General features: G+C 46.2%; 6 protein-coding genes across 6 annotated transcripts; 2 read left to right on the plus strand and 4 right to left on the minus strand.

Annotated features, from left to right (window-relative positions):
• Positions 1-273: 273 nt before the first annotated feature.
• On the plus strand, positions 274-1,068 carry GLAREA_02176 (uncharacterized protein; the record flags this gene model as incomplete). The annotated part of the gene is made up of 2 exons (XM_008089392.1): positions 274-735; positions 817-1,068. 2 exons carry the CDS (start codon positions 274-276, stop codon positions 1,066-1,068), a joined length of 714 nt encoding a protein of 237 aa, XP_008087583.1.
• A 1,119-nt stretch (positions 1,069-2,187) lies between these two features.
• GLAREA_02177 (uncharacterized protein) lies at positions 2,188-3,063 on the minus strand (the record flags this gene model as incomplete). Its single annotated transcript, XM_008089393.1, has 3 exons — positions 2,188-2,752; positions 2,801-2,896; positions 2,948-3,063. The coding sequence occupies 3 exons, from the start codon at positions 3,061-3,063 to the stop codon at positions 2,188-2,190; spliced, it is 777 nt and encodes a 258-aa protein (XP_008087584.1).
• Positions 3,064-3,364: 301 nt separating this feature from the next.
• Positions 3,365-3,743, minus strand: GLAREA_02178 (uncharacterized protein; the record flags this gene model as incomplete). The annotated part of the gene is made up of 2 exons (XM_008089394.1): positions 3,365-3,453; positions 3,497-3,743. 2 exons carry the CDS (start codon positions 3,741-3,743, stop codon positions 3,365-3,367), a joined length of 336 nt encoding a protein of 111 aa, XP_008087585.1.
• A 2,801-nt stretch (positions 3,744-6,544) lies between these two features.
• Positions 6,545-7,792, minus strand: GLAREA_02179 (uncharacterized protein; the record flags this gene model as incomplete). Its single annotated transcript, XM_008089395.1, has 6 exons — positions 6,545-6,625; positions 6,754-6,924; positions 6,984-7,016; positions 7,066-7,495; positions 7,553-7,604; positions 7,657-7,792. The coding sequence occupies 6 exons, from the start codon at positions 7,790-7,792 to the stop codon at positions 6,545-6,547; spliced, it is 903 nt and encodes a 300-aa protein (XP_008087586.1).
• A 1,998-nt stretch (positions 7,793-9,790) lies between these two features.
• GLAREA_02180 (RNA-binding, RBD) lies at positions 9,791-10,389 on the minus strand (the record flags this gene model as incomplete). The annotated part of the gene is made up of 5 exons (XM_008089396.1): positions 9,791-9,891; positions 9,944-10,071; positions 10,134-10,190; positions 10,254-10,277; positions 10,352-10,389. The coding sequence occupies 5 exons, from the start codon at positions 10,387-10,389 to the stop codon at positions 9,791-9,793; spliced, it is 348 nt and encodes a 115-aa protein (XP_008087587.1).
• A 475-nt stretch (positions 10,390-10,864) lies between these two features.
• Positions 10,865-14,234, plus strand: GLAREA_02181 (Ankyrin repeat-containing protein; the record flags this gene model as incomplete). Its single annotated transcript, XM_008089397.1, has 4 exons — positions 10,865-12,540; positions 13,060-13,254; positions 13,443-13,886; positions 13,955-14,234. 4 exons carry the CDS (start codon positions 10,865-10,867, stop codon positions 14,232-14,234), a joined length of 2,595 nt encoding a protein of 864 aa, XP_008087588.1.
• Between the last annotated feature and the right edge of the window lie 577 nt (positions 14,235-14,811).

The following is a 14,811-nucleotide window of genomic DNA, read 5'->3' on the forward strand; positions in this document are numbered from 1 at the left end:
GAACAACTATCTGGCTAAAGCTGACTACCTAGTTGGCACATTATGTTGGTTTTGATTCGGTGCTATATCAGATCGGTTCGGAGCCTAGTGAGTGATGAATTTATTCTTGTGCAAATCTTGGTGAAGATTACGCTAGGCACTTTTCCTTAGTCTAATAGGCCGAAGTGAATCAAACTGGCGTATTTATATCTTGACAGAGATCATCTCGTCGGACTCTTTCCATCCTTCTTTCCCAACAAACTCGGTGAGAGCAAGACTTCTACCACATCCAAAATGGCATCCCAACCTGCAGCGTCCATGTTGGCACCCAACATTGCGCCTCAAACATGCAATGTGAGCAACGCTTTGAACGTCAAATACACGCCACCAGCCTACTCCTTCAAGTCATCCATGGGTTCACTTTCCCTTCATAAGAAAGATCGAATTCGCCTAGTCAACTTCCCCAAGCACGATATCCCCGCATTGAAAGCCACTATCCTAAATCATTGGCCACGAAGCATACAGAAAGAGTCCCAAAAGTCCAAGCTATACGAGTTCAAGTTGAGGGGATCTCCATGGTCTGCCCACAACTCGGATGTCCTTGGGAAGATCTTGACTAGGGAGTTGCTCGCGCAACTGTACAAGCAAGGATGGATATTGCATAAGAGCACGAATCTCAGCGCAAGTAGCACGGACTTGTGCACATTGATCTTTCTGAAACAAGAGACTTCACCATCTGAAAGCAAATGGATCTCTGTGAGCACCTTCGGATCTAACCGTTGACGATTCACTGGTGCATCTCCAGATCTGCTTGCTAGCGTCCGAATCCTTTTGCAGAGCACAGATCTCTTGGAAAAAGAGGGATGGACTGATAAAAATCCGCATGCTTGGGAGTTCAAGACCCGCGGAGTTTTATGGTGCCCTCTGTCGTGGGAATTCCGCACTGTACAGATGCGCATCATAAGTCTGCTGGATCTACTTGAGAAACAAGGATGGGCCTCATATGCATCAATTGGTGATACCGAAATGGATAGCTGGTATTTGGTTCGAGTCAAAGGATGGGTTCCAGGAACTGCTGTTAGTCATTGATGGAGAAGAAAACTTGGGACGGCTAAGCACCTCTTACTCAAGTGAATCAGCGAATGGCAAAAGGAGGCTCCATACAAAAAACGGAGACTATTGAATGTTACAGCCTCAATTTGAGAGATTATGACCTTTACAGCATCATAAATAAACACATTAACTCACCTAACAGTCTTGGTCCTTCATTTCACATTTCTATTTCTACCTACCACCCCCAGCACAGCAATCAACTCGCCCGAAAACACACACATCAACTACAGAAGCAGCACATAACGAGCACACAAATCATGCCCACGTGGAACCACCGAGGTTCTTCATAAGCACATATGCAATCTCACTTTGTCCCCCACCCCACATCCTCGTCTCCCATCTCACAATATCACCCAAATTAATGATCCCTCAAAGACTATTCACGTATCTCATATCATCTAGCATATCGTAAAACATCACTTACCCTCTGTAACTAGAATCTCATCATGTGGGCAGTAAATCCAAAAATTAGACGCACTTGTGGACATGGAATTCACCCATCAACCGCCCCCAGAAATACTCAAAGAAAAGGCAACTTTTGACGAATCACACAACCCCAAAACCGCACAAAAACACCAACAAATAAGAAACAGATTTCCGAAGTATCGAAGCCGTTTCGGTGTTTGGTGTCAGATTGTGAGAGGATGAGGATGCAGGGGGGGTGGCGCGGTTTGTGGGGTTCGTCGTTCCTTCGGTTGAGTTTTGGGGTGGGTTTATGTGATGTGGGGGTTGGAATGGGATTGGAAAAGGAAAGGTTGGGGAAATGAATTGGGGGAATAAGCAATGAAATTAAGCGTACTTGGCGATGCTATTATGGTTATTTGAAAGGTTGTATTGTGAGAATTGGGTCGAGATGGAATAGGGGTGCATTTTGGTAAGGTTCGCTTAACAAGCTAGAAAAGGGGAGCGTTAGTGTAGCGTCGAGACCACGACCTATAATATCAAATACACCTGAACCCAGCGAATGAACAAACACAAGAAGAATAGAAACTAAATAACTCAAACGTAAATTACAATATTACAAGAATTAAACTATCTATCTATCCATCTAACCCATCTAATATATATCCACAGGGGTATCCCAGTTACCAGTGACTACGTCGAAAACCGACTACTCATCTGCTCCATCTCCATCTGTCTTAGCAACGAATCAACCTTATCCTCACTCTCACTATTCTTCTCTCTCCACCCCTCCACATTCCTCAATCCGCTCCCATACGCGATTCCCACGCTCGAAATATCCATCTCCGCCGTCGCATTCGACACATTCCGTTGATGATACCGGTCCTTCGGCGGTACCTGCAACGTATTTCCCATGCGCGGTATGTCCCCGATGAGTTCCTTCTCTCCGTACACCTTTTGGCCGAATGCGTCGTGCTGCACGTTTTTCACGTTGTGTAGTTGTTTGTAGTGCTGGAAGTGACCGGGACTGACTGCGCAGACGGGGGAACTGATGTGCGGGGTGAGACCGCCCATGCCGCCGTTTCCGCCGTTGTCGCTGCGTTTTCGAGAGTGTGTCGAGGTGGATTTGAGGGAGAGGAGACCTTTGAAGGGGCCGTTTAGGAGGGAAGGGAAGCGGGCGGGGGTTAGGTATGTTTTTATGAAGGAGAAGGTTCCGGGGACGCAGGCTACGATTATTGCCACGTTGTTTTCGATTACGCTAAGATGTGTTAGAAGTCGTAGATGCACTTGGAACTTGGGAGCTTACTTGAAGATGGTGGATTCCCAAGATGTCCAGAATGGATCTGTGCTTCCTCGTAGTTTGACACGGTAAATAGTGGTGAGTATCGCGCAAGCGAGAGCTCTGTTGGTTATTAGTAAATTCCATGTCAATCAAATGACGGACAAAACTTACATTACAGCTGTCGAAAACATCAAAACAATACCAATTTTCTTCCCCTTATTCAACTTCAACCGGCCAAGCAGCGGCATTGGCAATACCAAAATAAACACATCCAAAGCCACCGCCATACTCGAGCTTACAATCTGCCACATATCAAAGTTCTTGCATCTCATAGCAACTGAAAACCCCCACCCCTCGCCGATATGAGGTGCGCAATACCAGCTTGTCGTGATTACGGCCGGAGCATATGTCGCGCACGTCCAGAATATTCCAAAATAAATTATGTATTTGACAGTCTTTTCTCCGACTGAGAAAATTCGGAGGTAAAGAAGCAGAATCGAGACTTTTGCAAACAGCAACGAAGCAAATGATAGTATCGTTTGCGAATATACCAGTCTCTAGAATCCAGTTAGCAAAACCTTCGATACATTAGTTTCCGGTGTTGCTCGCCTTGAGGTAAGACTCATCAATCCATTCCAGTGGAATATCCCATCCATGTCGTGCATATTTCGTCACTACTGAAATAAGTATACACCTTTCAGAAAATCCAGGAAAACTTACAAGTAAGTAAAAGAATCGTCTGCGCATTCCCCACCACCGCCGCCGCAACAATAAAAACATCATCTTTCGCAATGCCCGTGCGCCACTTAAACACAATCCGACAGAGCACAAACAACACATTAAGCCCAATTAACGCCGAGAACAGAATCATGCTGAGCATCTCAAATGACTCGGAAGGTTGGTCCGCATTAGAAGTAATACCCGGCGGCGCCTGGCCGCTATACAGCACACCGTTCGACACAGACATGATCACGGATCAAATGCTTCGCTCGACATCAACAAAGAGGATAAAGAAAGAGATGAGAAGAAACCTCCTTCTGAACAAGAGACTGGTGGCGGGAGACGAGACTAAAAGGATGGTTTGAAATGTGTCTGGTGGAGGAAGGGATTTGAAACCGAACCAGATCGGTATGATGCGTAGATCCATCTCTCTAGATATCTTGATCCGGGCCGCCTCCTTATTCTTCTGCAGTCTACTTCGGGGTGTCAGAGTCGTGCTTTTGGAAACCCGTCAAGTGTTTCCGCCAAGAGGGATTGCCATGTGGTAGGCCTCCATGCAAACATTTTTCTAATTGGTCAGTTTCGATTAATTTTGGGAACAAGTTGATACCTCGGGCGTCAGGTAGTAGGGGGTTGGAATTAATGGAATAGTGAGATATCGATACACGCGTCTATGCGGCGTTCTGCTGATGCTGACAAGTTGGAATAATGGACCTGCATATTCGTGCTTATCGCTTCGCAGGAGGTATGTTCTATAATCGTGGGGTGACGTTTGAAACACGTGGAAATCCTGTCAGAAGAAGCAGGATTTATGTGAGGATAAATTGCTGCTGCATTTGTGCAACTCGATCGAAAGAGCTGTGGATGTTTATTCTTGGAATCATTGCGAAATCGCAAACACCAAGAAAGTGCATATAATTTCCAAAATGACGTCCACGTAGATCAATGTCCGTGCAATATCGTGGGCTTTAGACAGATCTGTCATGTCTGTCATTCCGATTCGGGTATTGCGACATCAATCCCCTGGACGTTTTGTCGTTGGTTGAAGTTTCGACAAAAATCCCCCTTGGATACGTGATAGTACAATTGATTGGTGGCCTTATAAGATTGTTCTTGAGATACAGGGATAAACACGCGATGAATTCCTCGTGGGTTGACGTGCGACGCGGTGTGGGTGATGTTGTACGCCCAAGGATCCTGATCCTCCTTGTCTCTCGGTAGTGATAACTTCAGCGCAAAATCCCCAATTCGGAAAGTGAGTAGTATTTAATGGTGGCTATGCTCTTTAATCAATAGATCTTGTGCGAGAATTGCCGCAAAGATCGAGCTCTGTTGTAGAAAGATCATCATAGTCTATTAGCAAAAGCATTTTCCAAGTTCCTGATGGGTTCCTTCGCTCTTCGCTTAGCCATCCACCATTTTGGGATGTCCATATAGAATTGCTCATCAAACGTATGGAAAATAGAGAAACAAGAGGCTATTCGGATGTTCATCTTTTTGAATGGAGACGGGAATCCCCGCTCAGTCTCGGTTCAAAATGTTGCAATCCCGAGCAGGAATATCTACTCCATGGAAACCAAATCCAATGCCGTGAGTGAACCGTCGATGTCGTACTGCTTTTCCCAGATCTCTTATGCATAATATAACTTTGACATGATAGGCTATTGAAGGTTTGCTCGTCCATTTGTAGTGCATCCTTCCCCCAAGCTCAGACTTGTTTGTCTTCTTCGCGGATTTCACCGGCTTCGGTATGGCAGCACGCCTCAAGTGGGCTTTTGAAATAGCTTTAGTATAAACGAAATAATCTGATCCAATTGACGAAAACAAAAACGAGACTTCAGCAGCGTTGCACAATACGAAATTTAACTCCATCGAGCGACAAGTTATTGTCGATTGACCACCCTGTCAGAGCTTCTTGTTGATCTAAGAAGAAGAGAATCCCGCCGGCCCTCCGGGTACTGAAATCGAACTCGGTCGTCTACAGCCATGTCAACCCTCGCCGAGATTTTATTTCAACGATGTGTTTCACGTTATAGATAACAATCTACTCGTAGGTATCCATGAAACGTCTGCACTTCTCAAATACCCAAAAACAACTGTTCTCTTCAATTAAATGTCAGTGACACCTCTAGAAACCATAAACAAAAACAACTATGTCAAACGTACCACTACCGACAGCGGCTCTCCATCCCCTGCATAGATCAATTCCAAGACTGTTCCAGAAGCCTTCCCTTCTTCCATTCTACCTTGGCACCGGAACGGACCGTGGCTGAGTGATAAATACGGTGTTTCATCTCAGCTCTAGGATTGAGGTGAAGATCGTTGTGATTTGAACGGCTGGAGTTTGAATGACGAAGTCTAGAGTGCGAAGACGACGTATTTCTATTGCGAAGTGGAGGATTGGAAGATGACAAAATTTACATAATGGAAGTGAGGCAGGGTGTTTAAATGAGTTTTTCGGTCGTCTAGCTCTAATGGTTACTCAAATTATTTCGAAACTGCAGGAGTAAAAATTATAAAAAGTGTCATAATAACACAGCACGCTCGGCAAGCTAGGCATAACAACATTTGCGATATCTAGATGGACGTGACATTGACAAAAGGTCGTTATGCTGACTCCTGAGGGGTGACGGGACATTTTTGAAAAAGAAAAAAAGTGAAGATGACCAGGATTAGGGATTTTCAACTCCTAGGAAACAGAATAAGAAGAGCTTGTGAGCTATTGACAAGTCAGCATCAAAGCTCTAAGATGTTGTATTCAAGTGGATAGATAAGATACCTAGGTACACACTGAGGCTTACACTCTTGAATTCTTCGTGTAGACCGAGTGTGGGATTTGCATTGTCTTAAATTTAATCTGCCGAAGACATTTCGTTTCCGTCTGTAACATGATAAAAGATTCTAAGAAATTCTCAGCGATCACTTAGGAAGGGATGAATTAGTTCAATTGTAATTCTTTTAAACACCGAGAGCATGTTCAATAGCTATCCACAACAAGACCCTGGTTCTGTAAACCGCATATCTCAACACGTCCACTCATTTCTCTCCTCATCTTTGCACAAAACTATAACTCGTGCTCAAATGCGCCAAACTCGTACTCGTCACCGTAGCAGTCTGCGTACTTCGCGTCTGTATCAAAATCAGAATCATCTTCTCTCCTACCTCTTCCCATCACCCTTCTTGTCTCTTCCCCTCCCCACCCCTCCCCTTCCCTTTCATTTCCAAAACCAAATATTTAACAAGAAAGCAAAACTCACACTAAACTTCGTCCTCAAATCCACATCATACCTAATCGTCCCCGTCGTCGTCATCATCGCACTAGTAACAACACACGAACAAGCCTCGCCGAGAAACCACTCGTCATTCCGCAGGAACTCGGGAAGGGCGATGGGATATCGTTTGGCGAGGGCGGGAGCGAGACATGCGGGCTACATTATGAACCTCGACTTCAATTTTCAAAAGACGAGGGAAGGAAGAAATGACTTACGGGTTGTAATTCCGGACACGAACGATCGAACCACTACACCCGTTAACCTCAAATGTTTAAGTGTGATAGGAAGACGACTTACATGATTCGCATTATCCTCATCCCCCGGATTCCGCATCCAGCCCTCGGAGAGACTCACACCGTACATATCGCAACTACTCCCATCCCTCGTACTATCATACGTCACGAAACTCATGCACTTCTCATTCCGCAAACAGGCTTGTTTACACGTCTTCCCGTCTTTCACGTACGGGTTCGCGTGGTAGATGAGCGCGCCCTCGAGGAATTCGGATTTGAAGGTCCCTGATACGCCGCAGAGTGCTGAGGGGGAGGGCGTGGCGCAGAGGAGTACGGTGGTGGTGGGTGTCGGGTTGGTGGTGGTGGTTGTGGTGGTGAGGGAGATGGTGCGTGTTAGTGTGGTTGAGCCGAGGAGGGTGGAGGGCACGAGGAGGTCGATGTACGGTTGGAGGTAGGAAGAGCAGAAGGGGGAGGGTGTGAATGAGGGGTCGGGACTGGGTTGTGTTAGTTATTTCTCTTCATTTAATGGATGGATGGTTGAGAGGACGAACGGGTGGTTCATCTTGGAAACGAGGGAAATGATGTATGAGTTGGTTGTGCATTCTGGAGGGAGTTAGTGAGTGTTCGGTATTTTTCTGGAGTATGAGAGATATACGAGGTCCGAATGTCCAGCCTCCAGCGGGTGTTGCTCGTGGTTTGAGATCGAGTTCGGGTTTAGTTGTAACAACATTTTGGTGAGGACTAGCTGTTACAAGACTTGCTCCAATAACCAAAAGTACTGGAAAGATCATTTCGAAATGAACAGTCTCCTCAAGGATGCTGTATATAAATCTCAACTTGAATTCCAATAGAACTTCGTACCTTACAGCGCTTTATACAAACCTTTTCCCCCAAGACTCAACTCTCGTATTTCTCCTCGCTTATCCAGCTGCATGCCCGTGGATACTACTTCCCCAACTCGGCACCGTCTTCACAGGCTGATATACTTTGATACCCGCCATTCGCCAGTTACCTTTTAAGCATGATCTGCCAATGTTTTATGCGTGTCCGCCGAAGCTTTTCGTACCATTTTCGTTTAAATGGCCGGTCGCAATGACAAATTCACGGTGCGTGTGATTGTGAAAGAGCTTGGAACTGTGAGTAAGCCAGCAACGGAGCGAGATGTCCGCGGTGATTTGATGAGTAGAAATAGATGAGCAAGAGAATACAAATAAAATACGGAATGCGGGGTGGGTAATGAAGTGAGTGGTTCCCATTTTCTCGATGTAGCTAATCTTGGCGACAGGAACACTTGGAAAATGAATGAGATAGCAAGAAAGAAGAGAAGCACAAAGCATACTTGACAGCCATATATTTCATAAGATAGTGGTTGTCTGTGAAGATGTGTCAAAACCGAACGATTGATTTAGTATTTCAATAAATCAGATACCATCTATCATCTGTTCCCCACAGAGTACCAGCCATAACCACAGGTCAAAAAGCAACGCAAACCCAGCCTAACCATCGTATTGAATACGAAAGCAAATCAAAACATCAGATCGCATATATCCGTTCCGCTCAGCCTTGTCTCCTCACTTGCGAACTCGCCCAAGAAACAGTGTATTTACGACCATTCTCATCGTCCTAGTCGCATCGATTTTCGCGCTTCTTGGAGGTGATCGCTAGGTCGCAGACGAATTTGAGGGATTTAGTTTGGGCATGACTACGAATGTTCTGGTCAGCCTTCTGCTTTGCAAGGGATCGAGGTCCAAGAGCTTGAAACCCTCTTAGAAAAGAAAGGTAGAACATACAGCACCGCAAGAACCGCAGCTCTTTCCTCCGTCGCTTGCAACACCACACTTGGGGCAGGCAGCACCGTGCATATTTGCGGTTGGATGAGAGATAGGTACGGGTAGTGAAGATGATGTGTTTGAGGTTCTGAAGTTCTACAACCGTCACATTAGCTGATATATCATATGCAAGCGCATTATCATCGTCGTACCTTGTATGATATTTGAGAGTTGTGGTTGTAGTGGGGAGAGATCAGGAGAGGAGGGGTTACAGATAAGCAAAGGTAATAGCGCGGTCTCTGCTGCAAGTCATCCAACCCCACACCAAGGCTGGGTGGGGAAGTCCCAAAAGGGAATATAAATGTCTTGCGAGCCAGTCAGAGGGCGGCACGTGCGAATAAGCAATTGTTGTCAAAATGTGGGTACCTATCATTTGTGAATGTCCTTCGGATGGCCTTTCCGAGCACCACTCACACGTTATTCGATGTCGTGTTACGCGTAACGGTGTGGTATGGGGATAAGTGACAAATACCTAGGTAGACACGAGAGTGGGGGAGACGACCAACATACTTGAGAGTGTCTGAAATCCTTTGTTACAGGTAACCGCTAACCGCGCTTATAGCTGCAGTGATATAAATTTGCCTAGTGACCAGAGAAAATACCTGGCACAATAGTGTGGGCCGAAGAAAAGATAGAAAAAAAGAACGGCCCACCCAATCCAATCAAGTGCCAAACAGAGCGCCAAATAGCAATCTCTCTCCCTTTCAATATAACCGGGCCTGTGGCCATCCCAATTCAACGCCGATTCGTGATCAGTCCGCGGACGAAAGCAAAGAATGTACCCGTATTTTCAGAAGATGTAGTACTTTGACGCCGACCTGAGAATCCCAAACTTCCTTTCCTAACTGGAGACTTCGTAGACGAGCCTACAAGAGGCTTTTCGTTGTTGCTTTTGGAGGTAGTACGAGCATTTCGTATCGGTGATGCTCTACTGGATTTTTCCGTAGGCTCGTCTATTTGTTATTCGATCCCGTGCTGTTTTTTGAGCTGTTCTAAGTTGTCCTTGCGAGCCTCTAGATCTTCTTTCGATTTGACCATCTTCTCTGGCTGGTGGTAGAGCACTAAATAGATGATCAGGTCCTGCCATGTATATTGATGGGAAGTCAAGCGTACCAATGAGATAGCGATTCTGAAAGTTGAAGCCGTTCAACTTGTCGCATGCCATCTTCGCATCCATTACGTCTTCGAATACGACATAGGATGTGCCTTTTGTATTGTTCGCGATACCTTGGCGGATTTGACTGCAGCATGATCAGCAATTGATTTGTCAATACGGTGGGAGGCAAGTAGTGTAATAGCATACCGGATTGGTCCGAACTTGCCAAAGAGGTCGAAGAGCTCCTCTGGGGTAACGTTATAGCTATTTCGAGTTAGAAGATTGATCCGCAAATCTGCCATTGTTCCTCTGCTTCATGCGACGGACCTTAGATTCTTGACGAACAGTATTCTGAACAAAGGTTAGCTCATCATCCACAGCCTGGTGCTGCCGCCTGGCATCGCAATGGATCTCGCGGAACGTACCGATTGACCTCGGGTGCAAGCTTACCGCCTCGACTCATAGCTTGGCTATCGGTTTGCTGATTATGGTTACGTGGGTATGGTGGGTGGAAGTGTACGGACTTGATCGCGAGATGGAATGGAGATATCGGAGCGGCGCTGCTGCTGGTCGAAAACTGAGGGCGTCGGCCCGAGCCATTCCTGTTCGGGTTTGTTATCACGTGGCCTGTGCTTATCGCCGAACCATGAGTTTCACCCCCGCAACATCTCACCAACATCGATCAACTTCAATAATTTCCTATTTGAACCAATCAACTGTTTTTGAGCAAGAACACCTGTTATTGCATGCGTCACGGCTACGTGTGTTGCTCATATCAGCTTTCACTATGTAACCATATTGGACTCTTTCGTGCACTTTTATTCTTCGAGGCTTCAGTGGGTGGCTCAAGGCATACCTACCACCCAAAATAATGTCAACATCCTGCTCTGATAAGCTGCGTACTCGTCACTAGCCAGCTACCGAATGTCTTATCCGCCATGGATCTCCTAAGCCTTTCTCCAGAGCTTGTACAGGCTGTCCTGGTTCAAGCAATCATCTCTCGAGGCGTCCAGCGTGGTCTTCGGCTGAGACTGGTCAATAGTGTGTTTATTCCAAAGATTGTGATCTTGGCCTGTGAACTGATCGAAGTAGAGAGATTCGCGAATGAAATTATGCGTGCGCTTTTCGCATCTGGCTTGCTTGACACGTGGGCTAATCCACAAAATCGATCTCGAGAGAGTTTTGGTGTCGCAAGACAAGTTTGGACTGAGTACATGGAACAGCGCATCTTGACCTTCCGTGTGCCTGCATCGCTTGAACCACAAGAAAGTTTACTTCTGTTGCCCTTGATGCAGATATACACTACCGCGACTAAACTCTCTTCCATCGATGGTCTAGGGCCAACCAATAACTTCCGTGCCAATGTAAAAGCTCTATGCTTCTTAGCAACCTCGATCGAATGCTTCCGTCCTAGCTGGCTTACGACATTAGACAGTCCTCAAGTCTGGGATCAAAACAATCTCCTCGCTGCAGCGGCTTATTTGGGACACACTGATCTCACGAGAGATCTTTACCGAAGTGATTTTGGGAAAGGCTTAATTTTCAGCTTCCCAATGTCAGCTGCCGCTCTAGGAGGCCATATAAGTGTTCTGGATATCTTTCTCTCGGGAGCGACAAAGTCTGGTGTTCTAAGTTCTTTCCAACTCACTGACGCTGCGCGGCTTGCTGCTGCAGAAGGCCATCTGGCCGCATTTGATCTCTTGGTAGATGAAAAGTGGGAAAAGTATATGCGGAACGATCGCGAGTTTCTTCCCAGCCAGCGTTACAGAGACACACTCACCCTTGGACTGCGCAGTAAGAGCATTGGTGTCGTAAAAAGTGCTTTACAGAAGCTCCAAAACATGCCCCACGCAGATCACAACAGAGATTTGGAACTTATTGTACTCGGCGCCTCCTGCCAAGGGTACCTAGAGGTCTTGCAGGAGTTTTTGGGTTCCGATGATATCATTTCTGATCGGATTCTCGCCGTTGGCTTAAGCTGTGCATCTCTTGGAGGCAAAACAAAGGTGGTTGAGTATCTACTTGCCAGAGGTGCAGATCCGAATCTTTCGATGCCTCGTGGACAGCCTCTGCAGCTCGCGGTCAGTAAGGGTCATCTCAGCATCGCTCGATTGTTATTGAACAACGGCGCCAATTTAAATGAACCTGGTCCTCATTCTATTGTTCAACCTATCAAGCTTGAATATCTGGCCCTGTTTCGACTGCTACGAAGTCATGGGGCAGTCCTCAACACCCTCGAAAGCGGATGTGCGGCGCTTGAGCTCGCCTATAGCGAAGGACTTGATTCCATGCTAGAACTATTATTGCAAGAAGGAGATGAACTGGATGAGGCTGTGGAGGATGCTGCGATAGACTATAGACTGGTTGCAGTTCGCAGTGGAGCATATTTCCGTCGACTGCTAGCCTGGTGTAGAAAAGGTGGAGGTTTCAATACTGAGTTCAACCATCATGAAACCTGGGCAAGTTGGGTGTCACCTAATGCTCCTTTTTGGACCCTTCGGAGCAAAGGGCTAATGCGCTTTCCGTCTTGGGCTCCGCGACGACCGAGATCCGAATGTCCGTGTACTGTAATAAATCGTCGTGCTGATGAACCTCGACATCCAGCTCCTAGGCGGTTCGTACCGATTCAACCCCAACCGAACCTGCCTAGCCCTTGGAATCCACTTGTCGCAGTGGTGAATGTTACGAATGATTAGGGAAACTACCGTTAGGATTTGACATTGTTGGTGGACATTGACCATCTATTTGAAATTGCGATGAAGGCCAAGTAATCTCTTTGAGCACACGAGATAGCAGCACACATGTTTACAGATTAGGGCTGGGTACCTCATATTTCACTTCAAGTACAGGCAGGGATAAACACTTCCTTCACGTCAACTAATGGCTGTATCTAGATATATCAAACTCACTCTTTCGTCTCACATCTTTCCTACATGTCACAATATAAGGCTAGACGACGTTCATCTATTGCGGCACCTTTTCCTATGAAAAGCCATCTTATCCATCAAGCCGATGTTTTGCACTAGTTAAGTCATGTCTGATGGTTACCGCGCCCACATCACAATATTGCAATTAAAATATTTCGACTTCGTTTAAGATCCTGCTTATGCTCTATTGGGAACTAAGTTGCTAGCTCTTCCACAGCCAAACGTAGTTTAAAGAATATGGGCGTCCGTTGCTGGCCTATCATCGCTCTTATCCATGCCGACCTTGAGGCCTACCTGCATGGTATGGTTCTATTGGCTAAGTACAAGGCTACGAAAGCTGCTTTGGCGAACCCGCCCGATTTCAACCTACAAGGGTATCAAGGGGCCTCAACACCTACCGAGTAGATATATATTCCAACCTCGTCACTCGCTGCTTTCTTCTTTCTTCAACCCAAACGCATCACAGCCATTGCGCCTGTGATTGTGTTCCAAAATCTTTTCGGTCGCACAACTTCAGATTCCATAGGGATAGGTACACCACTCGCAACGAGCGGAGCGTAATCTCCGCATAAAACCCCATCTCGTCTAGCCATGAACGACATCTAGGTTATAATAACGACCTCAACGACCTCATCCTCCCTTTCACCAGCCCAACCGAATGGAACGAACAACAGATATGGTTTGGATTATCTGTTGACACTCTTTTCACTTACTATAATGGCGAGCCTTGCGTGGAACATAGCGAAGTCTCGGTCGTTAGTGGTTCTGACGCCTTGCCATCTTCTCCAACTTCACATAGTCTTGGAATTCCAAGCACAATCTCGAGTCCCGAGTCCAAAGGTCTTTTCACCTCAGATGCTTCGAATCCTGTCGCTACGAGTAGCACAAACTTTTCAGATGCAATCCCTCCTTCGTCGATTTCACCTCCAAAGCCAGAGGTTGAAGGTGGCGCGCACCCACTGCCATCTCAATCTGCTCCCGTGTTTTGGTGTCCGCATTGCCCTGTCTCTCGCAGTACTCAAGCATTACTCAAGTAAGTCTACAAATTCACTTATCTCTCAAGCACATCTTAGAAATCTTGCTCACATATCCTCCCACCAGCCGGCATCTCAATACTCACGTCAGGCCCTATCCATGCAATTTCCCAGGTTGCAGTAGTGCCATGGCCACACAGCGAGACCTCGACAGGCATCAAGACAAGCATGGAAGAGTGCGGCGGTACTTTTGCGGACTCGCCTCATGTGACTACAGCGTCCATGGTCCTCAAGGCGGGTTCTCGAGACGCCTGGACAATGCGAAAAGACACGTTAAGACTCACGAAATTGGACACACGAATGTTGTGAAAGAGAATATTCTAGGGCGGCTGGAAAATGTTGGATGATGGGTCAGAGGTCGTTGTTTTTGAAAGATGTTAGACGACGGGGCATGTGCTTGCTTCTTGGTGTCTATCATTTCCTTTTACAACAGATTTGTGTAAACATTGATGTTACATGGAAAGATCCAGAGGATTACAAAGCCATGCCTCGTCATCGTCCAGAGGAGGGCATTGAACATCACCCTCTGCTTGGGACATCATATTTCGCCATTTGTCATATATTTCTTTGTACTAGGAAGTTCTCGTATCAGTTCGAAGTGCTAGAAACAGACTCGAATAGAAGATGGATCCTCTGCAACCGGGCAATCGACCAATTTATATGTTTAAATGATTGGAAGAGTTTAGCGAATTGGTCTCCACTCTTTCGATGTGACAAATTGGTATATGAAGCTGTGAGTAGTTTTATAAATGCAAAGTATTGACAGTTTCTCTCATTAACAGGTAAGTACCGCGTTGTACCCATGCATATCAATAATTAATAACTACACATAAATGTGAGAACAATAGCGCTAGTTTGCACTACCCGAAATCTATACTCAGGATTCTTCCAATCATGTGATTCAGATTAAGCCGCCCAATCTTC

This window comes from Glarea lozoyensis, assembly GCF_000409485.1.
Source record: "Glarea lozoyensis ATCC 20868 chromosome Unknown GLAREA7, whole genome shotgun sequence".
Taxonomy (NCBI): domain Eukaryota; kingdom Fungi; phylum Ascomycota; class Leotiomycetes; order Helotiales; family Helotiaceae; genus Glarea; species Glarea lozoyensis.